General features: G+C 50.2%; 1 protein-coding gene across 10 annotated transcripts in view; it reads left to right on the forward strand.

The window, feature by feature from the left end:
* The first annotated feature begins 552 nt into the window (after positions 1-552).
* The window catches only part of LOC125457503 (nicotinamide/nicotinic acid mononucleotide adenylyltransferase 3), a 78,721-nt gene continuing 53,435 nt past the window's right edge, over positions 553-25,838 (forward strand). For 3 of the 10 annotated variants that reach the window (XR_009446648.1, XR_007248652.2, XM_048541773.2), the window contains exons 1-2: positions 553-807; positions 6,824-6,968. Coding sequence is in view for 7 of the 10 variants with exons in the window: in XM_048541773.2 (XP_048397730.1) it covers positions 6,860-6,968 (109 nt within the window). In the remaining 3 variants the exon portion in view is untranslated. The other 7 variants (XM_048541779.2, XM_048541780.2, XM_059651040.1 and 4 more) reach the window with 6 other exon arrangements.

Raw genomic sequence — 25,838 nt, forward strand, 5'->3', positions numbered from 1 at the left:
CCCACCATCCCCACCCCCTCATTCCCCACCATCCCCACCCCCTCATTCCCCACCATCCCCACCCCCTCATTCCCCATCACCTCCACCTTCCACACACCCTCTTTCCCCACCATCACCTCCACCTTCCCCACCCCCTCATTCCCCCCACCTTCCCCACCCCCTCATTCCCCCCACCTTCCCCACCCCCTCATTCCCCAACACTTCACTGATACATCCCAACCTCGTTCACATTCTCTCCCCCTCCTTCACACCCCCAACCCACATTTCCTTCCCTCACTCACACCCTAATACCCGCAGTAATTTATACTTTTCGACTTCTTCCCATTCAACCAGTAATAAATCTTCTGTGTAACTGAAGATCCCCTCCCCATCTGTATAATTCAACAGAGATCGTGGGAACTGCGGATCCTAGAGAATCTGAGATAACAAGTTGTGGAGCTGGATGAACACAGCAGGCCAAGCAGCATCAGAGGGGCAGGAAAGCTGACGTTTTTTCCGGCCTAGACCTGTGGAGAGACAAAGTAAGTTAACCTGTCTTTCTCTCTTTCTTTCCAGATGCTGCTGGAGTTTTTCACCATTCTGTGTGTTTGTTTCCAATTTCCAGTCTCCGGAGTTCTTTAGTTTAACATGTAGCTGGGCTGGTGTAAGAATGTGCTGTCAGTTGATCTGGTTGTGCAAAGTACCTGTTGTTGTGACTTTGTTTTTGCATACGGCCCTGTGTGTTTCGTCCCTTCTCTTATTCCGTTCTGGGCACCTCTGGAGAATCAGCCAGCAGAGGGCGAGGGAAAGGAATGGACTGGGACGAAGGTGAGTTTGTCTAATTCCCTTCTCTCTCTCTCTCTCTCCCTCCCCCCGGCTGTTCCTTCATGTCTCACAAGCAGGGCTTACAGCAGAGCAGCTCCTGAGTCTCCCTATGCACCTTCCGCTAGAGCAGGCGTCTGTGCAAAGACGCGAACCTTCACTGTATATAACTGCATGCACCTACCGCAGACTGATTACCACTAACGTGAAAGGGGAAAGCAGTCTCAGGGTCGCTGGAAGGTTAGAGGTGTTGCTGCATTTATTTTGGGTGGGATCGGCAGGCCGCCACATGACGTGCTGTTGCCGAAATACAAAAGTCGCCTTTTTGAGTTGAAGCCGGAAGTACGGGAAAAACCGTTTATTGAAACTGGAGCAGTTTAGGCCCGAAGAATGAGACGAAGCTTCCTTTCAGATAAGCAGTTCACAGTAAGGGAAAAGGACTAAGAACAAAGAAGTCAAACAGCAGTGGTGGTGAGGGACAATTTAATAAGCAGAAATGCAAACATAACTTCCCTATTTTCTGACAATCTCCTTGAGATAAGGGCTAATGTTTCATTAACCTTTTTCGATTGCTTTTTGTGTACATTCATTATCCCTTCAAAATAGGAGAGAAGCAAAATTGGAAAGGCGTAAGAATGCATTATTTTCAGGAAAAGCCAAATCATGTGTTTAAGTGGTGGGAGAGGTTAGCCTGAGATTGCATGCATAAACTAGATTTTAAAAAAGCAAAAGACAGGCGCATGTCGCATATGTTTCATATCTCAAAGCAGTTTACTTTCAATTAAATATATTTACAGTATCTGTTAAGCAGCCAGTTTTACACAGTTTTGCCAGTAGAAGTGAGATTGGTCATTCGGTTAATATTTGACTGAGGGAATGATGTTGACATTGACACGTGCTTTGTTACAAATAGTCTGCTGGGATTTTTAATTGTCCACCAGAATAGTGTCAACATGCTAAGCAACACTCCAGCCTTGCACGAAGTAGAGATGACCATTTGCGAGCTTGAGCACAAGAAGGCTGCTGGAGCAGATGGTATCCCCACCGAGACGCTGAAGTGTGGAGGCAATGAGCTCCTGCTACAGCTAGACACACTTGCCTGCCTTATCTGGAAGGAGGAGAGCATCTGGGAAGAGCTCCGAGATGCCGTGGTTGTGAGCATTTTCACAAAAGTGAAGAAGCCTGACTGTGGTCTGTACAGGGGATATCTCCTTGCTGTCGATGGTTTGGAAAAGTTATCACCAAGGTCCTCCTCAACTACAGCCTTCCTGTGTTTGAGGAACTCCTCCTGAAGTTGCAGTGTGGCTTCTAGCCATGGAGGGAGACAACAGACACAATTTTCACCGTGTGACAGCTGAAGGAAAGATGCAGAGAAAAGAACCTACATGGTCGCTTTCGATCTTAAAAAGGCCTTTGACACCAAAAATCGGGACGTATTATGGGGCGTACTTCTCCGCTTTGGTTGCACCATAAAGTTTGTCACCACCCTTCGCCTGATTCGCAATGACATGGAAGTCGTGGTAATGACAAACAGATCCAATACCAACACATACCATGTTCAGACCGCTGTCTCGCAGGGCTGTGTCATCATCGTCTCCACAGTGTTCTTGATCTGCTTCGCTGCAATGCTTTCCATCACTGCCAACAAGCTTCCCGCTGGAGTGGAGCTAACTTACAGAACCAGCGGGAAATTATTCAACCCCCACCACCTTCAAACCAAAACCAAAGTCATCCCAACCAGCGTCATTGAACTGCAGCACATGGATGAGCCTTGCGTATGTGCAAACTCGGAGGATGAACTTCAGACCGTCGACAGCACCTTTTATGGAGGCATATGAGAGTGTGAACCTCAGCCCGAACATCCCACAAGATGAAGATCCTCTACCAACCTAGCCTAGCATTGCAGAGCAAACCCCCAATCATCAAGGCTCACAGGGAGGCCTTGGAGAACGTTGACTCTTTCCAATACCTGAGAAGTGCCCTGTTGATGAAAGCACTTATTGATGAAGAGATCCAGCATTGCCTCCAGTGTGCTAGTGCAGCCTTTGGCCACCTGAGGAAAGGGTGTTCAAGGACAACGTCATCAGATCCAATACCAAGATTGTGGATTACAGAGCTATGGTGGTTCCCACCCTCCGATGTGCGTCTGAGAGGCAGATTGTCTACAGCAGACACCTCAAGGAGCCGGAGCAGTACCACTAATGCTGCCTGCACACTATGCTATGAATCCACTGGGGAGAAAGACACACCAACACCAGCGTCCTTGATCAGGCCAACATCCCTAGTGTGGAGGCACTGACCACCTTTGTTCAGCTACGATGGCTGGGAATGTCGTCCACATGACTGACATGAGACTCCCCAAGCAGGTGCTGTACTCTCAGCTCCGAAAGAGCAGGCGAGCTGCAGGTGGACAGGGGAAACACTTAAGTGATTACCATCAAGACTTCACTGGGGAAGTGCAACATTCCCACAAACACCTGGGAGTCACTGGCCAAAGACCATCGGAAGCGACGGAGGAACCTTTGGGAAGGCATCAAGCACCTTGAGACTTGCTGTTGGGGAAAAAAAATGAAAGCCAGTGAAAACAGCATAAAGGAGCGCAGTGCCACTCTAATACCCTACCCACCGCTTCCCATGGCCCTCGTCTGCCCCATATATAACAGTTGTAGAAGCTGTATTGGTCTGTACAGCCACCTACAGATTCATGCTGAGAGTTGAAGAGAGTCATTCTCATTCAAGAGGGACCCCAGACGATGATAGTGTTGAGGTACATCCACAATGTTGTTAGAAAGTGATTTCCAGAATTTTGATTCATTTATAGTCAAGGGACATGCCTTGGAGCATGGTAACCTGCAGGTGGCGGTGTTTCCAAGCATCTGCCACCATTATCCTTCTGGGAGGCAGAGGTTGTGGGTTTGGAAGGTGCAGAGAGAGAAGAACCGCTGATCTGTAGATGGTGCACACCGCTGCCGCTGTGTGTTGGTGGTTGAAGGAGAGATTGTTGACAGTGATGAATGGGGTGCCGAACAAGCAGGCTGCTTTGTTTGAGATGACATTTGAGTGTTGATGTTGGTGCACAGATTCAGGACAGTGGAGAGTATTTCATCACAGCTGCATGGGTTTTGGGGAGTTTGGACGTGAGTTGGAAACCCCCCCCCCACCCCACCTCCGAATTCCATGCATCTCACTTACCATTGCAACAACAGTATTTCCAGATTTTATTTCCTAACCAACCCGTTCAGGAGTGTTATGACTCATTCTGGAGCAGGTGGCACATAATCCCAGGCCTCCTGGCTCAGAGATAGGGACGTGACCACTACTCCACAGGAGGTGCAGGTTCAGTTGTGTTTCTGATCAATGATAATCTGCAGAATGTTTTGCAGTTGGAGTTTTGGTGATGGCATTATTATGAATGTCATGGGGAAATAGCCAAATTCTTTCTTGTTGGAAATGTTCATTGCCTGTTGGCGAATTGAATTACTGTTACAGGGTGTTTTGTAGTTCAGATTTCCAGCGTACACAGTATTTTACTTTAGTACTTGAACTTGTCTGCTGAAGCCTGAATTTTGCACAGCTCTTGCTGCATGTGGGCATGAATAGCTACAGTAGGTGAGGAATTGCATTTGTTATTGAGCACTGTGGATACACCTGCCAGGATTCACAATTATAACCTTTTAGAAGGAGCATTACATTTCATCGGGTAGCACAAAATAAAGTCACTGTCGTAACATGGCTGCTCACTTGTTAGAGGGAGAGAGACACCTAGTGGTGGTTTAATTTGAGTGCCATCACACTCGGGTGGGTTTGAGAAAGGATGACTTTCATGCCAACCTCAGCCGGTGTGGGAAATGTACCATTCTGTTACTGTCATTCTGCATCACCAACCAGCCTCCAACATACGCTACAGAAATGTGCCACTCACCCAATCAGTCTGTGCCAATATTTGTGCTCCATTCAAGCCTCTCATTTTTTCCTCTAAATCTACCAGCATAAGTCTTCCTTGTGTGCTAGCTGAGCTTCCCTTCACAAGAGAAGGTAATTGATGAAGCAGCTGAGGAATTCCTGAAATGATATCCTGGGACTGATATAATTGACTTCTGACAACGACGCCTTGTTATATGCTCAGTGCGATTCCAGCCATTGGAGAGTTTCCTTCACCGCCCGATTCCGACTGACTTCTATTTTACTAACACTTCTTGAAGCCACGCCCAATCAAATGATACTTTCCTGTCAAGGGCAGTCATGATGAAGGGTCTAGACCCGAAACGTCAGCTTTTGTGCTCCTAAGATGTTGCTTGGCCTGCTGTGTTTATCCAGCTCCAAACTTTGTTATCTCGGATTCTCCAGCATCTGCAGTTCCCATTGTCTCTAACCCTTGCTTCACTTATTGAGTTTGGCTACATTTTCTTCTATGTTTGCACTGAAGCTGTAATGATGTTAGAGCTGTGTGTCCCTGACAGAACCTGAACTGAGCATCAATGAGCCCATTATCGAAGAGCAATTGCTGTTTGATGGTATTGTCAATGACACCTTGCATCACTCTGCTGATCCTTGAAAATAGAATTGCTGGAGTAGTAACAGTCTTCTAATTTGTGGACAGGACATATCTGGGTAATTTCACCATTATTGGGTAGGTGCTTTGTGTACTTTTACCAGTACAGCTCAGTACAGCCACAGCTAATTTTGGAGTGCAGATTTTCAGCAATATAGCTGGGATGTTGTCTTGACTCCTTCAGTTAGAATGCAGTTCTATACTGTAGCAAACGAGCTATCTAGTTCAGTAATTTCTGGCTTCAATTTGGTATTATTACAGTATCAGACAAAAATAATGGTTAGAAGAAAAATAGGGCTTTCAAAGAATCTTGTAGGATGATAGCACATATTGGTTTGAAATTCGTTGCTGCACTATTTTAGGAAGCCCATTTATTTTAAACTGATTTGACATTTGTTAAGATAACAGAGAGAGCTTTTTTGATGAAACCATCAAATGTTTGAATGCTTTTCAACAGCATAATTTCAATGCCAACGATTATTGAAACTTGAGAAAATGCTGCTATTCCAGAGAGTTTTGGACTCATTTTCCCTTTATTCATTGAAAGCACTGTTAATACCGTTGTTTGAGCAATGAGAGGCAGAGATTTTCATTCCAGTATTACTCAGGTGGCACGGTGGTTAGCACTGCTGCCTCACAGCACCAGGGATCTGGGTTTGATTCCACCCTCGGGCGACTGTCTGTGTGGAGTTTGCACGTTCTGCCCGTGTCTGCGTGGGTTCCCTCTGTGTGCTCTTGTTTCCTCCCTCAGTCCAAAGATGCGCAGGCTAGGTCGATTGGCTGTGCTAAATTGCCCATAGTGTGCAGGGATGTGTAGATTAGGTGGGTTACAGGAGGATGGGCCTGGGTGGGATGCTGTGAGGGGCATTGTGGACTTGTTGGGCCGAAGGGCACGTTTCCACACTGTGGGGATTCTATGATTTTAAGTTTGAATCTGAGCATGGTTCACATATATGCATCTCAAAAAGCACATGGAGCTATGGAGTTTCGTGTTCTAAGATGGGGGGTGAGGGTAAGTGCTTTGATGTTCGCAAAGGGCAGTAGAAAGCAGCACTGTCACACGTGCATGAGAAACTATTGGATCACTGGTTTGACATTATTCACAAAGTTTTTACTCTACTGCATTAGTCAGTGAACTGCTTGAGTTCTAGTGCTTTAAATGCAGGCTTTGATTCCTCTAGAATTCAAAAGTACTTGTTACCCTCACATCTGTAGCACTGATCTCCACTGTTCAGATCATTCCAGTGTACCCCATGTACTAATACAATTTTCTTTGTAATGCCTTCTCAATAGACATGGTATTTACTTCCTTGCTCTGAGTCTATCAAATTCCCACTTCTTATTTTGTTTATCATTCCGAGCCCAAGTGCATATCAGTCAAAACACAACTTAGAGATTCTCTAAGTACCTTGGTAATATTTGTCCATGATTCTGACCAGCTCAATTTCTATATTTCTTCCTTCCTTTAAGCTTTAATTTTGGCATCAGACACCAGCCTGTGCTAAAATGATTAGTCGAGTTCCAGTTGCATTGATTGCCTGCGGCTCCTTCAACCCTATCACAAATATGCACATGCGAATGTTCGAACTTGCTAGAGATCATCTTCATCAAACAGGTCAGTTTTCTTGCAACTTTAAGTGGAGTTGTGCTACATTTCAACTTAAAATGACCACAAGATAAAATGAAATATTGAAATTACTTTTTATCATTCCAAGGAGATTCAGTTGACAGTTATAGCCTCTTTCGTAATGAATACAAGTGCGTGAAAACAAAATAAAAAGCCAATTTATTTAGATAGCTGTTGAGTAGATGAAAGGTGACCAGTTATATTCCCCTGATACCTGCTATGTGTTTACGTTTGTCAGAATGATGGGTATCAGTACAGATGAGGGTACCATTGTTCTGCTGTTTTCCTGCACGCCAGATATTAATCTTTCTGAATTCAGGGTCAGCACACTTTTTGGGTGCAGATTGATGACCTCTTCATAATCCTGTTTAAATATGTGACCGTTCCCACCTTGAATAAAAATGCCTATTGCAATATTTCTTCTGAGGGAAGTTGTTAACTAGTTCAGAATTAGGAGAAATTTTGTGAACCTGCGAGCAGTGGTTTATTTGATGAAAGAACTGTGGATACTGTGAACGAAAAACAAAAACAGAAATTGCTGAGAAAGAGAAATCAGACTTAACGTTTTGGATCTAGTGACCCCTCCTCAGAACCTCTCTCATCACAGATGCTGCCAGACCTGCTGAGCTTCTCCAGCAGCTTCTGTTTTTGTTAGTGGTTTATATGAGCCTGGCTAAACTCACTGAAGTTCGAATTTTTACAAGGTTAACGGTAAGGTTATCAGTCTGGTCTTGAACCTGTTCCAGAATTTTGTAGGGAATGCCATCAACAACAAGTTCCTCTTTCAGCAATGCACCACCTTGAGTTGGAACTATATCATCTTTCCTTCGCTGTCAGTGAGTCAGAAACCTGGAACTCACTCCTTAACAGTACCGTGGATGGACCTACGCCGCATTCACAACAGCTGTTCAAAAGGTGCCTCACCAAGAACTTCTTTGGGACTCTTGGGGCTGAGCACCAAACGCTAACATTGCCAGTGCTGCTGACATCCCAAGTTAGGTCTTCTCCAGTCATGCCACCTGACAGTGTCCTATGCCTGGATAGAGGATGGTAATGAGTAGTTATAAGTAATCTAGTGATCGTTCATTTGTGAAGCAAAGTTAAACACATCAATTATTTATGGGCTAGCACTGTGTAAAATATGACCAAGAATGTTGCCAGCCTTAGATAATTACTTATTATTCACTCATATCTTTTAGAGAAGATAGTTTGCTGTACCTATCTGCAACTCCAGTCTCCCTAAACAGTTAATTCTTAGTAACCTCTGAAGTCTACCAATCTACTCAGTAGAAACAGCTGTGATCTGACCATTACTGAGGTGTATAAGATATCAATAATTGATTTAACTCATCAGCTTTTGCCCTGTATTAGGTATATAACATAGTTTTTGGTACCTTTCCACATCAGTTTTCAGACAAAGATATCATTAGCTGTCATGAGAATCAATATTGTTCATTTTTTTTTATTACTGACCATTTAAAGAAGCTTAAATGATCAGATTTTCCTGGACAGAATAGAAATTCATAAGAGGCTTGTGCCAGAGACATCTAAAATATTAACAACACCAATGCAACTCAGATGGTAGAGTGATCAAGTATCCTCTTTTATGAATTGCAAATTGTCATTGCCGTTGCATTAAATCCATGCTGTTGGCTGTGTGCCACAGAAATACTGACAGGTGGCACATTTGCACCCACTTGGTTGTCACATTTAAACCTGTATTCTTCACAGTGAACTGCAATTACACACAGGGTACAAGTATGCCATATTTGTGAGTTAATTATCATGAACGTCTGTGCGATCTTTAAAAATGCACATAGGGAAAATGAAATGAAAAGTCATGATTTCTGAATCAGAGGAGATAGAACTCAACATTAGCAATGATACAAACTAGTCAAGTGATTGGGAAAGGAAATGGAGCAGAGAGTACAGACAGCACCAGGTGCCCTGCTCCTGTTTTGTGCCCTCCATGAATCTGAACCTTATCCCTAGGGTTCCTAATCATTTTAATAAAAATAAAACTGGGAATGAAATTGACTGACTGTTTCACTGGTTGTACTCAACGTGCTCTCTATTAACTCAGGTTCCAGTGCAAGTGAAGTCAAAAGTGTTGTTAATTTAGAGATACAGTAAGTACTTTTGAAATTTTTCATGCAGGTAATTGTCTGAATTAGTATGTGATGGAAATGCTTGTTCTGTTTTCAGTTTGGATATACTGCACGTTAGTCCTCTTTTATATTTCTATTAGGTTTGGCTTCTAGCAGCCCCGCTGTTCCTGTTAATGATCCTGTCTAATCAATTCTAAACCGATTTATTGATATTTCTCAAATTCAGCATGTTAACTAACTTATTATTCATACATTGGCAAGTCACAGTTTGAAGTGCCAATATCACATAGCTGTTGGCACTCGTGTATTCAACTATTAATTAATCCCTAGAAAGATCAGTCCTAAAATGAGGGTTAAACTCAACAAAACAGACATATTAGCATAGGCAAACTACCAAGTGTTTACAGCTCAAAAACAGCCGATCTGTGGGAATGTGGTGATAAAGTAGTAATGTCACTGGATTAATAATCTAGACCCCCAGGCTGGTGTCCTGGAGAAATAAGTTCAAATTGCATCATGGCAGCTAGTGAAATTTGAATTTTGTAAAAACCTGGAATAAAAGGCTATCCTAACAGCAGCTATATAACATAGAACATAGAACAATACAGCGCAGAACACGCCCTTCGGCCCTCGATGTTGCACCGACTTGTGAACTAATCTAAGCCTGTTTCCCCCTACACTATCCCATCATCATCCATATGCTTATCCAAGGACTGTTTAAATGCCCCTAATGTGGCTGAGTTAACTACATTGGCAGGCAGGCAGGGCATTCCACGCCCTTACCACTCTCTGAGTAAAGAACCTGCCTCTGACATCTGTCTTAAATCTATCACCCCTCAATTTGCAGCTATGCCCCCTTGTACAAGCCGACGTCATCCTCCTAGGAAAAAAATGCTTTCACTGTCCACCCTATCTAATCCTCTGATCATCTTGCATGTCCTATTAAATCCCCTCTTAGGTCTGTTCTCATTGGAGAGAAGAACACCAAGTCCCTCAGCCTTTCCTCATAAGGCCTTCACTCCAGACCAGGCAACATCCTGGTAAATCTCTTCTGCACCTTTTTCCAATGCTTCCACATCCTTCCTGTAATGGGGAAACCAGAACTGTACACAATATTCCAAGTGAGGCCGCACTAGCGTTTTGTATAGTTGCAGCATGGCATCATGGCTCCAGAACTCAATCCCTCTACCAATAAAACCAAATACACCATAAGCCTTCTTAACAGCACTATCAACCTCTGCCATCTACAATCCGACCCCACCACCCAAGACATTTTTCCATCCCCACCCTTGTCTGTTTTCCGGAGATACCACTCTCTCCGTGACTCCCTTGTTCGCTCCACACTGCCTTCCAACCCCACCACACCCGGCACCTTCCCCTGCAACCGCAGGAAGTGCTACACTTGCCCCCACACCTCTTCCCTCACCCCTATCCCAGGCCCCAAGATGACTTCCCATATTAAGCAGAGGTTCACCTGCACATCTGCCAATGTGGTATACTGTATCCATTGCACCCGGTGTGGCTTCCTCTGTATTGGGGAAACCAAGTGGAGGCTTGGGGACCGCTTTGCAGAATATCTCAGCTCAGTTCGCAATAAACAACTGCACCTCCCAGTTATGAACCATTTCTACTCCCCCTCCCATTCTTTAGATGACGTCACTGCCTCCTGCAGTGCCACAATGATGCCACCCGAAGGTTGCAGGAACAGCAACTCATATTCCGCTTGGGAACCCTGCAGCCCTATGGTATCAATGTGGACTTCACCAGCTTCAAAATCTCCCCTTTCCCCACCGCATCCCAAAACCAGCCCAGCTCTTCCCCTCCACCCACTGCATCCCAAAACCAGCCCAGCCTGTCTTTGCCTCCCTAACCTGTTCTTCCTCTCACCCATCCCTTCCTCCCACCCCAAGCCGCACCTCCATTTCCTACCTACTAACCTCATCCCACTTCCTTGACCTGTCCATCTTCCCTGGACTGACCTATCTCCTCCCTACCTCCCCACCTATACTCTCCTCTCCACCTATCTTGTTTTCTCTCCATCTTCGGTCCGCCTCCCCCTCTCTCCCTATTTATTCCAGAACCCTTACCCCATCCCCCTCTCTGATGAAGGGTCTAGGCCCGAAACGTCAGCTTTTGTGCTCCTGAGATGCTGCTTGGCCTGCTGTGTTCATCCAGCTTCACACTTTATTATCAACCTGGGTGGCAGCTTTCAAGGATCTATGTACATGGACACCAAGATCCCTCTGCACATCCACACTACCAAGAATCTTTCGATTGAGCCAGTATTCTGCCTTCCTATTATTATTCCCAAAGTGAATCACCTCACATTTATCTGCATTAAACACCATTTGCCATCTTTCAGCCCAATTCTGCAGTTTATCCAAGTCTCCCTGCAGCCTGCAACATTCTTCCACACTGTCCACTACTCCACTGACTTTAGTGTCATCTGCAAACTTACTAACCCATCCACCTATGCCTGCGTCCAAGTCATTTATAAAAATGACAAGCAGTAGTGGTCCCAAAACAGATCCTTGAGGCACACCACTAGTAATCGAGGCTGAATATTTTCCTTCAACAGAAGCCAGTTTCAAATCTAAACTGCTAAATCTCCCTTAATCCCATGCCTCTGTATTTTCTCCAATAGCCAGCCACGTGGAACCTTATCAAAGGCTTTACTGAAGTCCGTGTACACCACGTCAACTGCCCTACCCTCATCCACATAACCATTGTCAATTGTTGTAAAAGATAATCTGGTTCACTAATTTCCTTTCGTGAATGAATCTGACATTCTTATCTGTTATAGCCGATGCCTGACTCCAGATCTGCAGAAATATGGTTGACTCCTAACTTCCATGAGGCTGCAATAAATACTGTTCCAGCCAATGACTCCTACATCCTATGAACAACGAGGGGAGAAAGAAAACTACCCCGCCCAGCGGTACTGGTGCTTTTTTACACATGAACTGCTTCAAGCCACCAACTCTCTTAGAGCTATATCACTGTCACTGGGTCACAATCCTGGACCGCTTATCCGAGCAACTCTGTAGTGCCCGTCACATGGACTGCAGCATTTTATGAAAGTTGCTCATCACCACTTACTCAAGGACAACAGGTGCCGGGCAGTAGATGCTGATCCACCCAGTGATGCCTACATCCCATTATCAAAATTTTAAAAACTGCTCCCATTTTGCTTGATTTCACTGTAGCCACATGGCAACATATCGCTCTACTGTAGTCCCCTGCTTTTTTTTTTGGACCATGTATCCGAAAAATTCCATTTATGAATTAATACAAATTATTGTTAATAATGCCCACCCCCAATAACATTTGATGTTTTACTATCTTGAGAGTACTGTATAAAATACAAGTTGTTATAGCGAGATTTGAAAAGATTTGTAGCTCAGGTTGAGTTTCTGGACGTGAGTTTGCTCGCTGAGCTGGAAGGTTTGTTCCCAGATGTTTCGTCACCTTTTTTTTATTTGAAAACATATACTTTATTTGTAAGATGTACAAAAAATAAAACATATTTACGCACCTACCCAGTCATGCAAGCCGCTCCGGGTTACCCGGGGGGGACATACACCAACGAAACGAAAAAAACAAAGAAGGGAAAAAAAAACAAAGCCAAGAAAATACCCCGGCAGTCGTCACCCGGCACAGTCCCAGTTGGCCCCCTGACCTGTTGGGGAAGGCGCCAGCTGGGCCCAGTTACCAGATAGGGCCCTTTTTTCTATTCTGGACAAGGGGTTTCATATGGCGGTCTTTCCCGACCGCGCCTTGGCGGTGGCTGCCCCAAGCTTTAGCGCGTCCCTCAGCACGTAGTCCTGGACCTTGGAGTGCGCCAGTCTGCAACACTCAGTTGGGGTCAGTTCTTTCAACTGGCAGACCAGCAAGTTGCGGGCAGACCAAAGAGCGTCTTTCACCGCGTTGATGGTCCTCCAGGCGCAGTTGATGTTGGCCTCGGTGTGGGTCCCCGGAAACAGCCCGCAGAGCACGGAGTCCCGCGTCACGGAGCTGCTCAGGACGAACTTCGACAAATACCACTGCATCCCCCTCCAGACCTCCTGCGCATAGGCACACTCCAGAAGGAGGTGATCGACAGTCTCGTTCCCCCCGCAGCCACCTCGAGGGCAGCGTGCGGTGGTGCAGAGATTCCGGGTGTGCCTAAAGGATCTCACTGGCAGAGCCCCTCTCACCGCCAGCCAAGCAGTGTCCTTGTGCTTGTTTGAAAGTTCTGGCGATGAGGCATTCTGCCAAACGACTTTGGCAGTCTGCGTAGGGAACCACACAATGGAATCCACCCTCTCTTTTTCCCGAAGGGTCCCGAGGATACTACGTGCTGACCACTGCCTGACGGCCTTGTGGTCAAAGGTGTTTCCTTTCAAAAATTTCTCCACGAAGGACAAGTGGTACGTGATGGTCCAACTACTCGGAGCGTTCCGCGGCAACGAGGCCAGGCCCATCCTTCGCAACACCGGGGACAGGTAGAACCTCATTAAGTAGTCACACTTGGCGTTTGCGTACTGAGGATCTACGCACAGCTTGATGCAGCCGCACACAAAAGTAGCCGTCGGGGCGAGGGTGGCGTTCGGTACGCCCTTTCCCCCATTTTCCAGGTCTTTGTACATGGTGTCTCTGCGGTCCCGGTCCATCCTCGACCCCTAAATGAAGTGGACGATGGCCCGGGTGACCGCAGTGGCGCAGGTCCAGGGAATAGGCCAGGCCTGCGCCACATACAACAGTACCGAAAGCCCCTTGCACCTGACAACCAGGTTCTTTCTGCGATGGAGAGGGACCAGAGCGTCCACCTGCCCAGCTTCCACTTCAGTTTGGTGATACGCTCCTCCCAAGTCTTAGTGCATGCCCCAGCTCCACCAAATCAAACACCCAGCACCTTCAGGTAGTCTGTCCTGACGGTGAAGGGGATGAAGGAGCGGTCGTCCCAGTTCCCGAAGAACATGACCTCGCTCTTACCCCTATTGACTTTGGCACCCGAGGCCAGTTCAAACTGGACGATCGGTGCAGAAGATGGCGACATCGTCCATGTACAGGGAGGTCTTGACCTGAAGGCCTCCGCTGCCTGGGATAGTCACACCCTTCAGGCTCATGTCCTTCCTGATGGATGCGGCGAAGGGCTCCACACAGCACACGAACAAGGCAGGAGAGAGTGGGCAGCCCTGCCTGACTCCAGATCTAACAGGAAAACTGTCTGATTCCCACCCGTTGATCCAGACTGCACTAACGATGTTGGCGTAGAGCAGCCGGATCCAATTGCGGATGCCCTCCCCGAACCCCAATTTTGAGAGGACGTCCCTCATGTAAGCATGAGAGACCCTGTTGAAGGCCTTCTCCTGGTCCAGGCTGACGAGGCAGGTGTCCACCCGCCTGATCTGCACGTAGGCGATCGTATCCCTGATGAGTGCGAGGCTCTCAGCGATCTTCCTGCCCGGCACAGCACAGGTTTGGTCAGGGTGAATCACCGACTCCAGGACAGACCTGACCCGGTTGGCTATGACCTTGGCCAGGATTTTGTAGTCCACGTTCAATAGTGAAATGGGACGCCAATTCTTAATTTCTTCCCTCTCCCCCTTCCTCTTGTAAATGAGGGTGATGATGCCCTTCCTCATGGACTTGCACATTTCCCCTGCCCGAAGCGCACTATCGTGTACATCCAGCAGGTCCTGGCCGACCAGGTCCCACAGAGTGGAATACAGCTCGACCGGTAAGCCATCGCTCCCGGGAGATTTATTCCTCTCCAAGGACCTGAGGGCTCTGGTCAGCTTGTCCAGGGATATCGGCCGGTCCAGCCACTCCCTCGTGCCATTGTCTAAGACCTCCGTGATAGAAGACAGGAACGACTCGGAGGCCGTGCTGTCCGTGGGCTTCGTGTCGTACAGTCCGGCATAGAAGGATCTGCTGATCCTCAAAATGACCGTCCGAGACGACGTCACCGAGCCGTCGTCCACCTTCAGCCGGCTAAGCACAGAGCTCTCTTTGTGCACCTTCTGAAAGAAGAAACGCGAGCACGTCTCGTCCTGCTCCATGGAGCGGACCCTGGACCGGAAGATTATCCTGGAGGCCTTCGTGGCGAAGAGCAAGGCTTGCTGGCCCCTCACCTCGCGGAGGTCCTCCGTGACATCGACCCCCATCATCTGCAGAAGGAGCAGGTTCTGCACCCTTTTCTGGAGTTGCGACAGCTTTCCCCGCCTCTCTCTCGCCTTCTGAACACCCTTGAGGACAAAGAACCTCTTGATGTTCTCCTTCACCGTCTCCCACCAGTCACCTGGAGACTCAAAGAGGGGTTTCACGGTTCTCCAACCGGTGTACTCCCTCTTAAGCTCCTCGACATTCTCTGGGGTCAACAGAGTCATGTTGAGCTTCCACGTCCCCTTGCCGGCCGGCTGGTCGTCCTGTAAGTGACAGTCGGCCAGCAGGAGGCAGTGGTCAGAGAAGAACACTGGCTTGACGCCGGTGGACCTGACCGAGAACGCCCGTGACACTAACAGGAAGTCTATCCTTGAGCGGATAGACCCCTCTGGCCGCGACCAGGTGTACCTCCGCTGCGCTCCGTCTGCAGCGGTGCTGAAGACGTCGAGCAGTTTGGCGTCCTTCACCGCACCCATCAGGAATCTGGACGTGATGTCCAGTTGACTCCCCCCACCCGCTGTCCCCACGCCGGATCTTCCATCCGCATCGATGATGCAGTTGAAGTCTCCGCCTAGGATGACCGGCCTGGACGTAGCCAGCAGGGGTGGAAGCCGCTGCAGGACGGCCAACCGCTCATTCTGTACCGCTGGGGTGTACACATTGATCAACCTCAGGGGACCGTTCCTGTAGGTGACGTCAGCCACTAGGAGGCGCCCCCCCCACCACCTCCTGAACTTGAAAGATGGTGAAGTCGCGCCCCCGCAGCAGAATAGCCAGGCCCGAGGGAGCGGCAGTCGTTACCCCCCGACCAGATCGAAGGCCCACAGGTCCAGGCGCCGGACCATTTCCCGTACCTGCCGAGGTGCGGTATCCCGCACTCCTGCAGAAACAGGAGGTCCGCCTTGACGGTGGTCAGGTAGGCCAACGTGGACACACATCTTGCGGTGGACTTGACGCTGCGCACATTAATGCTCGCAACTCATACCCCCATTGTGGGCAGTGACCGCAGTACCCTCCCCAAGTCCGAGGTCCAGCCCCTCCATCTGTCCCTTCATGCCCATTGCCCGGGCTAACTGCTGGATGCTCTCCGGGCTCAGGAAACCATCCGTGCTGCCTTCCGGGTCGCATCCCCCCCGTCTGGGGTGCGGAGGCAGGAGGGTCCGGCTCCTTATCAGGCTGGGGACGTGCTGTTTCCTCCTTCCCGCCTGGAAGTTCCGGGGGGCTCTCCAGGGCCCCAGCAGCGTGTGACTGGGTGTCAGAGGGAGCCTCAGGACGCCTCCCGTCACCTGGAAGTAGGGTGCTGCTTTCCTTCTCCCTTGAGATCTTCAACTTCTGCTTTGGGCGGGCCCTCTCCGAATCCCCCTCGTCAGAGGAGCTCTTATAGCCCCCCTGTAGCTGCCTCTTCCCGCCTGATGGTTGCGGTTCCTGGGCCCGTCAACTCCCCTTCCTCCTCGCTTTCCGGACCGTCGTCCACACCCCTGGGTCGCCTGTCGCCGCCTCCATCGACTCCGGGTTGTCGGGGGGGGAGCGGAGCCTACGGGGGCGCTTTGCTGGCCTCGGGCCCATCCTGCGGTGCTGGGCCCTCCTGCACATTAGTGGGGTCGTTGCTGGGCCCTGGTGCCTTCCTCTCCTCCGGGGGGGCTGGCCCCGCATTTCCCCTGCCGGCGACCTGGGCTTAGGTGGTCCCCCGCTGCGGGCATGCCCTATAGAGGTGACCCGCTTCCCCGCAAAGGTTGCAGCTTTTCTCTTGTGGGCAATCCTTTGCAAGGTGTCCCTCCTCCCTGCAGTTCCTGCAGATGGTGGCTTTGCAGTCGGCCGCCACATGACCTGACCTACCACAGGCATGGCAGACTTTAGGTTGCCCTGTGTAGGTCAGGTAGCCCTTGCTCCCGCCGATCGCGAAGCTGGACGGTGGGTGTACGAAACATCTGGGAACAAACCTTCAAGTTCAGTGAACCAGCTTACATCTGGAACAAAATAAAGACCCACTCTTCTGTGGACCGAGAGGAGGAGAGCACTGTGTTGGAGGTGGAAGGAAGACATCAGGTTGGCTGTGCACCCTTGCAGCCGGTGGATCTTAATGCTGGCTTCGGCCTAACGCTGGTTCAGGGGAGCAGTCAACCTGCAACGATGGCTGTGGCAAGTGCTCGTGCCCCAGGTCAGGGGGTCCGGAACACCATCCGTGTTTCTGTGAAGAAGGTGGATGAAGGTGCACCTGTGGACCGCACCTTCTTCGTGAAGAGGGTCCTGTTGGACTGTTGTGGGTTCGCTGCTGTGGACATTTACTGCCTGCAGGATTTCCCTGGAGGAGGTTTTTACGATGTAACCTTCAGGAGTGCCAAGCTTTGCGAGCGCTTCCTGGAGGTTTTCAAGGAGAAAGGAGGTGAGGGCCCCCTCTCTGTATTGACCGCTGTCCCACTGTTTGTGATGCCAGTGCAGAGGAGCCATACGGTGACTGTACATATGTACAACCCGCATGTGCCAGCAGTTGATGTCCTGACCTTCCGCGGAAGGGATGTGAAGGTGGAAGGGGACCTAACCGACATCATGGACCCCTTTGGCATCTGGACGAGTAAGCGGCAGGTCAAGGTGACGCTGAGGATGAGCGCGGACGGGAATGTCGTACACCCACGTCCAGCTTCGCGATCGGCGGGAGCCAGCAAGCCTCGCTCTTCGCCCCGGAGGCCTCCAGGATAATCTTCCGGTCCAGGGTCCGCTCCGTGGTGCAGGACGAGACGTGCTCGCTTTTCTTCTTTCAGAAGGTGCACAAAGAGAGCTCTGTGCTTAGCCGGCTGAAGGAGGACGACGGCTCGGTGATGTCGTCTCGGCCCGTCATTTTGAGGATCAGCAGATCCTTCTCTGCAGGACTGTACGACACGAAGCCCACGGACAGCACGGCCTCCGAGTCGTTCCTGTCTTCTATCACGGAGGTCTTAGACAACGGCACGAGGGAGTGGCTGGACCGGCCGATATCCCTGGACAAGCTGACCAGAGCCCTCAAGTCCTCGGAGAGGAATAAATCTCCCGGGAGCGACGGCTTACCGGTCGAGCTGCCTTCCGCTCTGTGGGACCTGGTCGGCCAGGACCTGCTGGATGTGTACGATATTGCGTTTCGGGCAGGGGAAATGTGCAAGTCCATGAGGAAGGGCATCATCACCCTCAATTTCTTCCCTCTCCCCCTACCTCTTGTAAATAAGAATTGGCGTCCCATTTCACTATTGAACGTGGACTACAAAATCCTGGCCAAGGTCATAGCCAACCGGGTCAGGTCTGTCCTGGAGTCGGTGATTCACCCTGACCAAACCTGTGCTGTGCCGGGCAGGAAGATCGCTGAGAGCCTCGCGCTCATCAGGGATACGATCGCCTACGTACAGGACAGGCGGGTGGACACCTGCCTCGTCAGCCTGGACTAGGAGAAGGCCTTCAACAGGGTCTCTCATGTTTGCATGAGGGACGTCCTCTCCAAATTGGGGTTCGGGGAGGGCATCCGCAGTTGGATCTGGCTGCTCTCCGCCAACATCGTTAGCACAGTCTCGATCAACGGGTGGGAAATGGACAGTTTTCCCGTCAGATCTGGAGTCAGGCAGGGCTGCCCGCTCTCTCCTGCCTTGTTCGTGTGCTGTGTGGAGCCCTTCGCCGCATCCATCAGGAAGGACGTGAGCCTGAAAGGCGTGACTATCCCAGGCAGCGGAGGCCTACAGGTCAAGACCTCCCTGTACATGGACAACGTCGCCGTCTTCTGCACCGATCGTCGGTCGGTGAGTAGGCTGTTGGACATCTGCGGCCAGTTTGAACTGGCCTCGGGTGCCAAAGTCAATACGGGTGAAATCGAGGTCATGTTCTTCGGGAACTGTGACGACTGCTCCTTCATCTCCTTCACTGTCAGGACAGACTACCTGAAGGTGCTGGGTGTTTGGTTCGGTGGAGCTGGGGCGTGCACTAAGACTTGGGAGGAGCATATCACCAAACTGAAGCAGAAGCTGGGCAGGTGGACGCTCCGGTCCCTCTCCATCGCGGGTAAGAACCTGGTTGTCAGGTGCGAGGGGCTTTCGGTACTGTTGTATGTGGCGCAGGCCTGGCGTATTCCCTGGACCTGCGCCGCTGCGGTCACCCGGGCCATCGTCCACTTCATTTGGGGGTCGAGGATGGACTGGGTCCGCAGGGACACCATGTACAAAGACCTGGGAAATGGGGGAAAGGGCGTACCGAATGCCACCCTCGCCCTGACGGCTACCTTTGTGTGCGGCTGCATCAAGCTGTGCGTAGATCCTCAGTACGCAAACGCCAAGTGTGACTACTTAATGAGGTTCTACCTGTCCCTGGTGTTGCGAAGGATGGGCCTGGCCTCGTTGCCGCGGAACACTCCGAGTAGTTGGACTGTCCCGTACCACCTGTCCTTTGTGGAGAAATTTTTGAAAGGAAACACCTTTGACCACAAGGCCGTCAGGCAGTGGTCAGCACGTAGTATCCTCGAGACCCTTCAGGAAAAGAAGAGGGTGGATCCTGTCGTGTGGTTCCCCACGCAGTCTGCCAAAGTCGTTTGGCAGAATGCCTCATCGCCAGAACTTTCAAACAAGCACGAGGACATTGTTTGGCTGGCGGTGAGAGGGGCTCTGCAGTGAGATCCTTTAGGCACACCCGGAATCTCTGCGCCACCGCACGCTGCCCTCGAGGTGGCTCCCGGGGGGACGAGACTGTCGATCACCTCCTTCTGGAGTGTGCCTATGCGCAGGAGGTCTGGAGGGGGATGCAGTGGTATTTGTTGAGGTTCGTCCCGAGCAGCTCCGTGACGCGGGACTCCGTGCACTACGGGCTGTTTCCGGGGACGCACACCGAGACCAACATCAACTGCGCCTGGAGGACCATCAATGCGGTGAAAGACGCTCTTTGGTCTGCCAGCTGAAAGAACTGACCCCGACCGAATGTTGCAGACTGGCGCACTCCAAGGTCCAGGACTACGTGCTGAGGGACGCGCTAAAGCTTGGGGCAGCCGCCGCCAAGGCGCGGTGGGGAAAAACCACCGTATGAAACCCCTTGTCCAGAATAGAAAAAAGGCCCCTATCTGGTAACTGGGCCCAGCTGGCGCCTTCCCCAACTGGTCGCGGGCCAACAGAGACTGTGCAGGGTGACGACTGCCGGGGTGTTTGCTTTGTTTATTTCTTCTTTTGTTTTTTTTCCCTTTAGTTGGTGTACGTACCCCCTGGGTAACCCGGAGAGGCTTGCATGACTGGGTAGATGTATAAATATGTTTTATTTTTTGTACATCTTATGAATAAAGTATATTTTTTCAAATAAAAAAAGTGACGAAATGTCTGAAAACTAACCTTCCAGCTCAGCGAGCAAACTCACATCCACAAGTTGTTAATGATGCTGAGAGAAAGCTAATTTCACCAATCCAGGAAAATGAAAACTTTAGCTGTAAAAATTATAAAGCCAGCCAGATTTCAGTTCAAAACATAGCTATAAGTAAAAGATGACAAGGCTTCAATTTACTTTAATTATAGCTTTAGCATTAGATCTATCAATGCAATCTCTAAATTGATGTTGAGGCTGCATTGTTGTAGGTCGTAATTGTTACCATTTATAAGTGTTCTGTCTTGTGGACGTGCTAGTGAGCTAATATTTAAAGTGGATGTTGCTACGTCTGATCAACATTTCTAGGACTACACTTGCCAACTCCTTTCTATGAATATGATAATATTCTTTTGGTTATTGGCACTCCTAATTTTATCTTTTTTCATGTGTCAAATTAAGAATGGGGATGTCTCTTAGTATTACACCCTTGGGGTCCTTAGGAACTGGAATTGTAACAATCTATGATAAATTATCTTTCTCCTAACATAAATATTACCCCTGGGGCATTCCCACATTTTAATGTCGCATCTCTAATTCACATAACTAACATTAACAATAAATCTCTGATTCCCATGGTTGCCATTCATTGTAGATTCTGGAAACTTTGATTTTTCTTCTTTCTACAATCTCTGCTCACTAGCAGTTTAGCCTGGCTGAATAGGTTTTAAGTCAGTGGTATGCTGAGCTTACAACTGAATGTCATCATGATAATGAAGAAAGGTAGTGTTGTATCTGATGATCTATGGTCATACTGTATACGAGATGAGTAAGGTACCCCTATGCCAGTTTGCTTTTCCCCTGATCACCTTTTGCTCTCATGCCAAAACTTACATCATGAATTGGAGTTAAAAATATTGCCTTCTCCCCATCATCTTTTTAAGGGCAATTAACAATGGGTCATAAATGTTAGCCCAGCCAGCAACACCCACATTCATGAATGAATAATAAAACAAAAATCTTGCACCTTATGGCATTATGACTAATACTGGGAACTGCTCTGGTTCTCTGTACTTTTCCATTGTCAAAGTGTTAAACACCAACTATTGAGCCTCCATGAAAAAAACATCTTTTTGTCATGTAATTGAAGACTGATAATTGGTGCTCCAGGCTTAATGTTTGACAGTGAGCTGGTGGAACAGTTTTGGAGAAATCGGGAATTTTTTTTTTTAAAGGTAAATTCTAGGACGTCAGTAAGGGATTTGAAACTTCAAACAGATGAAGGCATGAATGAGAGTTTTGGGGGCTGATGGAGATGAGGAATGGTTGATGGAGATGTTGTCACAGATGTGGGAAAGAGGTAAAAATCAAAGTATTGCTGATGCTGGAAATCAGACCTGACAGGAAGGTTGGAAACGCGTAGTCAATCAGGCCAGATCTGAGAAGAGAAGACCCCAGCTGGAGATCCAGGTTTGGACCATGGATTAAAATTGAAAATTGGCAATTTTGCTTATGGTATGACGTGGAGTCCATTTAAGATTGAAACAGTTTGGTGAATTTATCAGGTGGCAAGGCCAGCCTGAATGAACAATTGAAGCTGATGGAAGTGGTAAATTAGTTTCTGATCAGAACTTGTCAACAAGTTTGATCTTATTACTATTCCTTTACAGAATGCAGTCGTTTCTTGAACAGTGTAGTTACAGATGAAGAAGAGGTAAATTAGAGTGTAATCAGCATGTAGAGATTTTGGTTATTTATGGATAATATCTACAAGAGACAGCATACAGCTGCATAACTGAAAGGAACTCTTTTCCAAAACCATTTTATCTCTCCAACATATTCAAAGTACCCTCAGAATGTCCCACTTTGATTCAGATACTTCCCTACCTTTCCTCTTGTTGGTATATTCCAAAGGAATACTGAACTCGTGAAGTTTTTTTGCACCACAGGGGCCCAACAAATGCTTGGAGAGGAAGAGCAATTACTACTTGACGTAGTTGAGCCAGGTCTGTGGTTAGCTAAGCCAGTTGCACACCGTTGAGTAGATTTTCAACATACTTTGTCCCTGATGGATGCAGGGTGCCGGCCAACCTACTTACTCGTACTGGTGGAAGGTGCAGACTGTTTTAAAGCTAACTCACAAGCATACAGGCAGCAGACTGAGGGTACCAAGCACTGCAGCTTACCTTTACCAGGTTAGCGCGGCAGGGAGGGAAGGGAATTTGAAGCAGACTTTGTTATTTCTGCGGAGGAGGCAACACATTCTTGATAATAAAATGTGAGGCTGGATGAACACAGCAGGCCAAGCAGCATTTCAGGAGCACAAAAGCTGACGTTTCGGGCCTCGACCCTTCATCAGAGAGGGGGATGGGGAGAGGGAACTGGAATAAATAGGGAGAGAGGGGGAGGCGGACCGAAGATGGAGAGTAAAGAAGATAGGTGGAGAGAGTGCAGGTGGGGAGGTAGGGAGGGGATAGGTCAGTCCAGGGAAGACGGACAGGTCAAGGAGGTGGGATGAGGTTAGTAGGTAGCTGGGGGTGCGGCTTGGGGTGGGAGGAAGGGATGGGTGAGAGGAAGAACCGGTTAGGGAGGCAGAGACAGGTTGGACTGGCTTTGGGATGCAGTGGGTGGGGGGGGAAGAGCTGGGCTGGTTGTGTGGTGCAGTGGGGGGAGGGGACGAACTGGGCTGGTTTAGGGATGCAGTAGGGGAAGGGGAGATTTTGAAACTGGTGAAGTCCACATTGATACCATATGGCTGCAGGGTTCCCAGGCGGAATATGAGTTGCTGTTCCTGCAACCTTCGGGTGGCATCATTGTGGCACTGCAGGAGGCCCTGATGGACATGTCATCTAGAGAATGGAAGGGGGAGTGGAAATGGTTTGCGACTGGGAGGTGCAGTTGTTTGTTGCGAACTGAGCGGAGGTGTTCTGCAAAGCGGTCCCCAAGCCTCCGCTTGGTTTCCCCAATGTAGAGGAAGCCGCACCGGGTACAGTGGATGCAGTATACCACATTGGCAGATGTGCAGGTGAACCTCTGCTTAATGTGGAATGTCATCTTGGGGCCTGGGATGGGGGTGAGGGAGGAGGTGTGGGGACAGGTGTAGCATTTCCTGCGGTTGCAGGGGAAGGTGCCGGGTGTGGTGGGGTTGGAGGGCAGTGTGGAGCGAACAAGGGAGTCACGGAGAGAGTGGTCTCTCTGGAAAGCTGACAGGGGAGGGGATGGAAAAATGTCTTGGGTGGTGGGGTCGGATTGTAAATAGCGGAAGTGTCGGAGGATAATGCGTTGTATCCGGAGGTTGGTAGGGTGGTGTGTGAGAAAGAGGGGGATCCTCTTGGGGCGGTTGTGGCGGGGGCGGGGTGTGAGGGATGTGTTGCGGGAAATACGGGAGACGCGGTCAAGGGCGTTCTCGATCACTGTGGGGGGAAAGTTGCGGAGGGCCTTGAGGCCATCTCCATGCGGAATGCAGGTGTACAGGGACAGGACGTCCATGGTGAATATGAGGTGTTGGGGGCCAGGGAATTGGAAGTCCTGGAGGAGGTGGAGGGCGTGGGTGGTGTCACGGACGTAGGTGGGGAGTTCCTGGACCAAAGGGGAGAAAATGGAGTCCAGATAGGTGGAGATGAGTTCGGTGGGGCAGGAGCAGGCTGAGACGATGGGTCGACCAGGGCAGGCAGGTTTGTGGATTTTGGGAAGGAGATAGAAACGGGCCGTGCGGGGTTGGGGAACAATGAGGTTGGAGGCTGTGGGTTGGAGGTCCCCTGTGGTGATGAGGTCGTGAATGGTGTTGGAGATGATGGTTTGGTGCTCGGGTGTGGGGTCATGATCGAGGAGGCGGTAGGAGGTGGTGTCGGAGAGTTGGCGTCTGGCCTCGGCGATGTAGCGGTCAGTGCGCCATACTACCACTGCGCCACCCTTGTCTGCGGGTTTGATGGTGAGGTTGGGGTTGGAGCGGAGGGCTGCCCGTTCTGCGGGGGAGAGGTTGGAGTGGGTGAGAGGGGTGGAGAGGTTGAGGCGGTTAATGTCTCGACGGCAGTTGGAGGTGAAGAGGTCGAGGGAGGGTAGGAGGCCTGGGGTTGGTGTCCAGGAGGAGGACTTGTGTTGGAAGCGGGTGAAGGGATCAGTGGAAGGAGGGTTGGGTTCCCGGTTGAAGAAGTAGGCATGGAGGTGAAGACGGCGGAAAAACTGCTCTATGTCCAACCGTGACTGGTATTCGTTGATGTGTGGTTGTAGGGGGACAAAGGTGAGCCCCTTGCTAAGGACTGACTGTTCGTCCTCAGTCAGTGGGAGGTCTGGGGGGATGGTGAAGATGCGGCAGGGCTCAGTGTGGCTGTCTCCTCTGGGGTTGCTGGCTGTGGAGGTTGTGGGCGGAGCGATGAGGTCGTCGGCCGTGGGCGGGGTTCCGTCGGCGTCGGCCGTGGGCGGGGTTCCGTCGGCCGTGGGCGGGGTTCCGCCGGCGTCGGCCGTGGGCGGGGTTCCGTCGGCCATGGGCGGGGTTCCGCCGGCGTTGGCCGTGGGCGGGGTTCCGTCGGCCGTGGGCGGGGTTCCGTCGGCGTTTGGAGGATGGGGGTGGGCGGCAGCAGCTGCGGTGAGGGTGGTGTGTGGGGTGTTGTACCTGGACGTGGAGGTGGTGACTGCAGCAGCGGTTCCGGAAGTTCTGTGGCCGGCGGAGGCGGATGTGACGTCATCGGTGGGGTCTCCGGCCGTGTCCTCATGGTCAATGGCGGCTGGTGCATGGTGAGGGAGGGGCAGGGACAGAGTCGGGATTTGGGAGGCGCAGGAATCCTCTTGTGGGTGACAGAAGCCCGTGAGGTGGTTGTACTCACGATTTTTGGTGTCCAGACCAACTCACGGGCCCCTGCCACCCACAAGAGGATTCCTGCGCCTCCCAAATCCCGACTCTGTCCCTGCCCCTCCCCCACCATGCACCCGCCGCCATTGACCATGAGGACACGGCCGGAGACCCCACCGATGACGTCACATCCGCCTCCCGCCGGCCACAGAACTTCCGGAACCGCTGCTGCAGTCACCACCTCCACGTCCAGGTACAACACCCCACACACCACCCTCACCGCAGCTGCTGCCGCCCACCCCCATCCTCCAACCGCCGACGGAACCCCGCCCACGGTCGACGCCGACGGAACCCCACCCACGGCCGACGACCTCATCGCTCCGCCCACAACCTCCACAGCCAGCAACCCCAGAGGAGACAGCCACACTGAGCCCTGCCGCATCTTCACCATCCCCCCAGACCTCCCACTGACTGAGGACGAACAGTCAGTCCTTAGCAAGGGGCTCACCTTTGTCCCCCTAC

The sequence above is a fragment of the Stegostoma tigrinum genome, chromosome 14 (assembly GCF_030684315.1).
Source record: "Stegostoma tigrinum isolate sSteTig4 chromosome 14, sSteTig4.hap1, whole genome shotgun sequence".
NCBI classification, from domain to species: domain Eukaryota; kingdom Metazoa; phylum Chordata; class Chondrichthyes; order Orectolobiformes; family Stegostomatidae; genus Stegostoma; species Stegostoma tigrinum.